This window comes from Bidens hawaiensis, unplaced genomic scaffold (genome assembly GCF_021521415.1).
Source record: "Bidens hawaiensis isolate Kalapana, Puna unplaced genomic scaffold, B.hawaiensis_p1.1 tig00011762_1, whole genome shotgun sequence".
NCBI lineage: Eukaryota > Viridiplantae > Streptophyta > Magnoliopsida > Asterales > Asteraceae > Bidens > Bidens hawaiensis.
Window position 1 is genome coordinate 526535 of NW_027491932.1, and position 7628 is coordinate 534162.

The window sequence follows — 7628 nt, forward strand, 5'->3', positions numbered from 1 at the left end:
AACCCCTTCGCTATATAATATGCCAAACCACTCACCCACTCGTCACTTATTCACGCCTCTCCCAATTCCTTCCATTCTCTCTTTAAAATCGTCAGTCAGTTATTTTTCCGATGTCCGGAAGAGGCCGTGGACGCGCCGGTCCGGCGCCTGCCGTAGGTCGTGGCCGTGGCCGTGGACGAGGTCGTGCCGGAGATCAACCAACACCGTCGTATCCTCCAGACACGTCTGGCAGAGGAACTGCCGGACCGTCACTCACTCAGTCTGTTCAGAATCTCTCAATCGGCGGCCCTAGGGTTACGGCGCCAGGTCCGTCTTCGCAACCACCGCCAATGCAGCAGCGTACGGCGCCGGCGCCGGCTCCAGTCGCTCAACAGCCGACGGCTGACGCACCGCCTCCGGTAGCGTTGGTGCCGTCGTCGTCGAAGAGGATAAGCACACCGTTGAGAGACGGTTATGGAACAATCGGTCGAAAGTGTGTAATTAAGGCCAATCACTTCCTTGTGGATCTAGGTCAAAAGGATCCTCATCAGTATGATGTAAGCGTTCTTCTTCTTCTTCTTCTTATTATTATTTCTAAGATTTTGTTATTGGTTTCTGTGTTTACTTGCACCGGTGTTATTCGATTTTATGCATGTTTGAATGGATTCCTGTATTTTCACTGTTATGTATTTCAGCATAATGCTCAAAAAAACTGTTTATCCATCTGACCTTAATTTTTAACTGTTTTTTGCATTTTTTTAACTGTTTTATGACTCTTATTTTTAGTTTGTGTTGATTTGATTGAATTTCACTGCTATGTAATCGATTCTGCATTTAGTCATTGCGGTGGTTTTTTGCTTTAATCTGTCCGCCTAGGGTTTCAGCTGTTTACATATTTTCTAGTTTATATTGTGTTGTTGGAATCAATGTTTACTTGTACCAATATTATTCGGTTTTATGCATGTTTGCATCTGTTGAGAATTCTATATGTATATATGATCGGATTCCTGCAAATTTATTTAACATAATTCAGCATAATGCTTTTAAAACTTTTTATTCAGAGCAACATCAATTTCTAACTGCTGCATGCCTAATTTTTAACTGCTTAATACGATATATTGTTTTTGTTGATTTCATTGAAGTGTAATCGATCCTGCATTTAGTCACTGCAAAGGCTTTTTTGCTTCTGGCTAGGGTTTTTTAGTTTACATTTTCTGTTTTTTTGACTGTTACACTTGTTTTTTGCATTTTGTATTCTTTTTCATGTGCTCTGTTCATAATGCTTATGAAGTGATAACGTATGGATTATAATGAACTTTGTTCTGTGTAATTTCAGTTTTGATTTTGGTGGCAATTTTGATATTATAGTGTATTTCAAGTTACTTTGCCACTCTTTTGTTCATTATTGTAAGGGCGCTTTATTTTCATATGATCTGTCGATTTACATAATCGCATTCATATGTAATTCATCAATTTGGCCGTTGCGATGGTTTTTGCTTGATTCTGGCTTTGTGGCAAATTTGTCTTTGTATTTTATTATCTCTGTTCTGTTTATTGTTCTTATGATGATGGGCTTTGTTCTATGTCATACAAATCTTGGTTTCAGGTGGCAATTTCTCCTGAGGTCGCCTCAAAGTCCAAATGCAGGGAAATCATGAGAACTCTTAGTTCTCTGTACCGTGCTTCGCATATGGGTAATTTGCGGTTGGCTTTTGATGGCAAGAAGAGTGCATTTGCCGCTGGTTCGTTGCCCTTCGAGTCAAAGGAATTTACTGTTAAAATCACTGAGCAGGATGGGTATACTATATTCTCCTTTAATTTGTGTTTGGTTATTGTTAGTCTTTTTAAATCATTGTCTTATGTAGCTGTTGGTATGTGTTCTAGGCGGGAGCGTGAATTCAGGGTTACAATTAAGTTTGCTGCTAAAAAGGATTTACACTACCTGAGGCAGTTTTTAAGTGGCAGGCAGCATGACTGCCCTCAAGAAACTATTCAAGCTCTTGATGTGGTCTTAAGGGAATCAGCCTCATTCGAGTAACATGACTTCTTTTGTTTCATTTTAAGTGTACTTTTTGGTGAATTGGATGTCTGATGTGTTTTTGTTTAGTTTTCATTGTTATCTATACTTTTTTGTAATGTTGGGCGATCATTGGTTAAATTTGTTATGGTTAATTATACTTTTTTTGTAGTTACTCCTAACCATATCTATAAATTGCAGTCGTGAAGTGGTTGGGCGTTCTCTGTTCCACACCGATTTTGGCCATGGCGTGCTTGGTGACGGGATTGAGTTTTGGAAAGGGTTTTACCAGAGTCTAAGACCGACACAGATGGGGCTATCGTTAAATATAAGTATATGTTTATGAATGGTTGTGCTGTGTGTTTGTGTTAATTATACTATCATTGCTAATGATTTTGATTTTTTACAGATATGTCTGCTAGGGCTTTCTATGAGCCAAGGCTGGTGTCTGATTTTATTGGGGAGTTTCTTAACAAAGATTTAACCAGACCACTCACAGATCAAGAACGAATTAAGGTATACATTAACCAATGATTTGTTTACTAACCTAATGCATAAAAATCTCAAAGTTGACTTTACGGTGGTTGTAAATTTCAGGTGAAAAGAGCTGTGAGAGGTGTTAGGGTGGAAGTCCGCCGCCAAAATTACATGAGGCGTTACAAGGTTCATGCACTAACGGTTCAACCAATTAGCCAGCTTACGTGAGTTGGAATAATAACTTTCGTTCGTTTTTGGTCTTGTTATTTGATATTCACTTTATTTCATCTTAGGCTAATCTTTTTTATTTTAATTTATTTTGTTAGTTTTCCTGATGAGACTGGAGCTATTATCTCTGTCGTTCAATACTTCCGTGAGCGATACAACATTAATCTGCGTTACCTGTCGCTTCCTGCAATTCAAGCAGGCACAGATGCAAAGCCAACATATTTGCCACCAGAGGTTAGCTGTCATTATTTTATATGATGAACACTATTTTGAATATTCAGAAAGCACTATAGCAGCTAAGTCTGTTTAGTAATTGTTGACTTCAATTTGTGTAATTTTAGATTTGTTACCTTGCTGGTGGTCAAAGATATGCACTGAAACTCAATGAAAAGCAAGTTACTAACTTGCTAAGGGCCACATGTCAACGCCCAAGGGAACGGGAGGACAGTATTCTGAAGGTATGTTTATTCACGTTAATCACATATGATGACACATTATTCTAGTTTTATTGTTTCAATAACATCTACTTTTTATTTAAATTAGACTATGCAGAGTAACAAATACAACAAGGATGCACTTGTTAACAGTGATTTTGGCATGCGAGTAAGAGAACAGCTTACATCTATTGATGCACGTGTGCTTCCTCCACCACCAGTAAGTTCACACTTTTAAATCTTTGATAAATCCTAATTCTAACATCATTACATTGATTCTGATTTATTTTGTGTTTCAGCTACAATATCATGGTTCTTCAGAAGTGAAACCACTTGTTGGTCAATGGAACATGATTGACTTGGTGCGTTGCTATTTTTTTATTTCACTATTCAGAATATGAATATATATATAGATAATCAGTATTTAACATTTTTTTTAACGTAGAAAATGATTAACGGAGGCACGGTAAATTATTGGGCAATTGCTAACTTTTCAAGGCAGAGAGAGGATGCAGTCATGCGTTTTTGTAATGAACTTGTTCAAATGTGTCAGAACAAGGGAATTGTATGTATTTCTATATCCCTTTATATCACAATGCCAAATACGAAAGGAAAATAATTCAGACACCTGATGTTTGTTTGGAAGGTTTTTAATCCCCAGCCATTGATCCGAATGGTATCTGCTCCACCACACAACCTTGAGAAAGCTTTAGTTGATATTAGGGCTCAGTGTGCGGCCCAACTTAAAAGAGTTGCACCTAACAGCCAACTGCAACTGCTGTTTGTAATCCTTCCGGAAGCTAAAGGAACCTATGGTAATTCAATTTCATGATAACCCATGACCGCATTTACTATTTGTAAGTATCACTGATACGTTTAATAATAACCGTTTTTCAGGAAGAATTAAACGAGTGTGTGAAACCGAGCTCGGTATTGTTTCTCAGTGCTGCAGGCCGGCACATGTGATGAAGCTTAGCAAGCAGTACTTCGAGAATGTTGCTATGAAAATAAATGTCAAGGTATTTTCTTATTTAATATGCTTTTAATATTTCTTTTATCTGTTAACTACTATTTATACATTTTTTGAACTGTTTTAGGTAGGAGGAAGGAACAGTGTTTTATCTGCATCTCTTAATGGTAGGCTCCCGTATGTAACTGACCGCCCAACCATAATCTTTGGTGCTGATGTCACTCATCCATCACCAGGAGAGGATTCAAGTCCTTCAATTGCTGCTGTAAGTTGCTATTTCTTTGCTTTCGTGCTCTTACATTCGGGATTTAAGGAGGTTTTTAGAGTGGTGTTTTTTGCTGTTTTTTTCACTTGTAGGTGGTTGCTTCTATGGATTGGCCTCAAGTTACCAAATATAAAGCTTTGGTATCTGCACAACAGCATAGACAGGAGATTATACAAGATCTGTACCATAGAAATGGTGATGCTCATGGAGGGATGATTAGGTAACGTTTAACCGCTTTTATAAAGATGTTTGAAGTGTTCTATTAATTTTCTTTTTTACATCTTGCTTTTGCAGAGATCTTTTAATATCTTTCAAGAAGTCAACAGGACATAAGCCACACCGTATCATTTTCTACAGGTATGAGAACTCATTTTGTTCCTCTTAAAATTACTCTCTAAACAATAAACACTTATATTTCTAACTAATTTACAGAGACGGTGTAAGTGAGGGACAATTTAACGAGGTTTTACTGAGTGAAATGGACAACATTCGTAAGGTAGGTTTATTACGTTTTCTGTTTCTATATTATATTTATATTTATAAAATGTATGGTTTTTGAAACATGGTGGTTGTTTTTTCAGGCATGTATTTCACTGGAGGCGGATTATATGCCACCTGTCACGTTTATTGTGGTGCAAAAGAGGCATCATACTCGCTTCTTCCCGGATAAGCATGGTGATAGGAACTCTACTGACAGGAGCGGCAATATTCTTCCTGGTTTGTTATTTCTGTTATTTATAACTTTTTAAAATTTCTACAATATCTGGTTTATAATTTCTAATACTTTTTATTTGGATTAAATTTATTAGGAACCGTTGTGGATACGAAGATATGTCACCCTACTGAATTTGACTTCTATCTGTGTAGCCATGCTGGAATTCAGGTGAACTGTTTTTAATTCACTTTTACATTGTTTTAAATGAGTTAAAAAAAGTTTTGGTTTCTTTGCAGGGGACCAGTCGGCCTACACATTATCATGTGCTGTATGATGAGAACAAGTTTACTGCAGATGGCTTACAGATACTAACCAACTCTCTTTGCTACACGTATTTCAACTAACCACTTTAAGTCTTAAAACTAAAATTGAAATTTCCTTTGTTAAATCGTAACCTGTTTGATCTGTTCAACTAATTTCAGGTATGCGAGGTGTACTCGATCAGTCTCTATAGGTATGATATATATCTTTGTTTTTCATCATTTAAGTTGTAAAAGATTTGCACCATATAATAATATAATAATTTCTTTGTTTTGTAGTCCCTCCGGCTTACTATGCACACTTGGCTGCTTTCCGAGCGCGCTCTTACATGGAAGGTGCAGAGCTATCTGATAGTGATTCACGTGGGGGGCGTGCAACCAGAGACAGGGTTGCGGAAGTCAGGCCACTCCCGGTGATACATGAAAGTGTGAAGAGTGTTATGTTTTATTGCTGAGGTGGGTTTGTTTTGGAGTTGTGAAATCATGGGGCGTGCTTGACTTTTGGGTTTGTTGGTATGTTGCGAATGATGTTGGATTTGATTTGCTTGACCTGCTTTTTAGAGCGCCCCTTTGAACTTAATAGCAAAGGTAGACATTTGGTTCCGGTGCATTGATTATATCTTGAAACTTTTGATAGACAATTTTTTCTGGTTTTATTTGCAACTCAAAACTGTTGTCTATTGTTGAGATGCTATTCCAGGGTGGTTGTTAAACAGTGTTAATCCAACCCTAAATAAACTGGGTATATTTAGGAACCGGATCCAGATAGTTGGGTATGGTCAACAAAGTCCAAAGTCAAGAAAATGGTTGGGTAAGAACGGGTTCCGGGTGTGGTCGGGTATTTGACTTGGTTTGCTGGATTTTGGGTAGGGTTTGGCCGGGTTTTGACCCGGTAGTGGTGGAACCGGTTCTGGGTCGGGTCTGGGTTCTGGGTACTCTGGTCTGTACCTGTGGCCTGCGGGAAGGGTCGGATCTGGAACTGTTTTTATGCCCACCTTTATGAACATAAGCATGTCGGATGGTTCAGCATTAGTCCAGTTTGGGTAAGCTGAATTATGTTATGTTTCAATTTAGTAATCAATATTCAAGACTTAAATTCAAAGATGGGAATTACCATAGAAGAAGAACGGGAGATGGGGAAACAGGACTTTACACAAATTTCTTCATGCATTGCACACTCTAACCATTCTTGCTTATAACATGAGCATTAACTTGTTTGGGTCTGCACTCACTCTGTAATCAGGCTCATTGGTTAGTAGTTATCAACTTATCTTAACACATTAAATAGTAATAATTTGATAAAAGAGTAACGGTGTTGATAAAAAATTAAATCAGTTCAAACCATAAAAGAAGTTGGAGGTCTGGTATTTGTTACTAAAGTAGTTTTAAACCTGTTTTTTTGGCCTGGTCAATAACTCGTCGAAGCGGTTCCAAAATGCTAACCAACTGAAGATAAATGACCCGAATGGCCAAACTACAAGTGATCGGATTCTAACCGGTCTCAGTGTGGATCATGTTTGGTATTAAACGAGACAAAATCTTATTTATTACTAGATTTCTAGGGAGACTGAAGATTTACACGTGACCACTCTTTCAAGCAGTTCACATTGCCATTGATACCTTGCTCTATAACCCTTTTTAACCCATTTACGTTCCAAAATGCCACCGGTTGATGACAAAATTCCAAAATGGCCAACGGTTGATGACAAAACCGAGGTTCTATAAGAATAGAGATAATTTCAGTGGGTGGACCCTTCGCTTATTTCAATAGAGAGACGTGAAATGTTGGGTGAATATTGACCTTGCTTGGTAGGTCGACCTTATATGCTACAACACCAATTTCAAAATAGTCGTAAAATGTAGGGTGAATTTTGTCTTTCTCATTTATTTTTTATGCGAACATGATCAGTTCGGGTTGGCGGCTTTCGGTCGGGTCGGGAAAGGTCTTTGAATTCAGTTTTAATTAAAATGTTAATGATTTTCTTTGCAACAATATATTCCATTAGCCTTAAAATTCTAAGTTCTAAGAACACCAAATATATTTTGTCTATATTTGTATATTTGTTTTTAGAGAGAATTCCATTAATGGCTTCTATGGTTTGAGCCAAATTGTATGCATTATCCGTAATGTTTAAAACTTGCATGTGTAGTCCCTATGGCTAAGTGTAATGGGCGACGAAATGGGGCGATTAGGGGCGAGAACACCGCCCCCAGGGGGGACAATATGGGTGACCAAGGGCTGGGGATGACTATTTCTCGCCATGTGTGTGTGTTTTTATTAAT

At 37.9% G+C, this 7628-nt stretch overlaps 1 protein-coding gene across 1 annotated transcript; it reads left to right on the plus strand.

Moving 5' to 3' along the window:
* Positions 1 to 5940, plus strand: LOC143538939 (protein argonaute MEL1-like). Its single transcript, XM_077032376.1, has 22 exons — positions 1 to 536; positions 1586 to 1776; positions 1864 to 2013; positions 2198 to 2328; positions 2406 to 2512; positions 2594 to 2697; positions 2800 to 2935; positions 3043 to 3159; positions 3245 to 3355; positions 3435 to 3497; positions 3581 to 3700; positions 3782 to 3950; positions 4033 to 4154; positions 4233 to 4370; positions 4463 to 4590; positions 4665 to 4727; positions 4803 to 4866; positions 4952 to 5087; positions 5180 to 5253; positions 5322 to 5416; positions 5508 to 5539; positions 5625 to 5940. The coding sequence occupies exons 1-22, from the start codon at positions 111 to 113 to the stop codon at positions 5798 to 5800; spliced, it is 2853 nt and encodes a 950-aa protein (XP_076888491.1). The 5' UTR covers positions 1 to 110; the 3' UTR covers positions 5801 to 5940.
* Positions 5941 to 7628: the final 1688 nt, after the last annotated feature.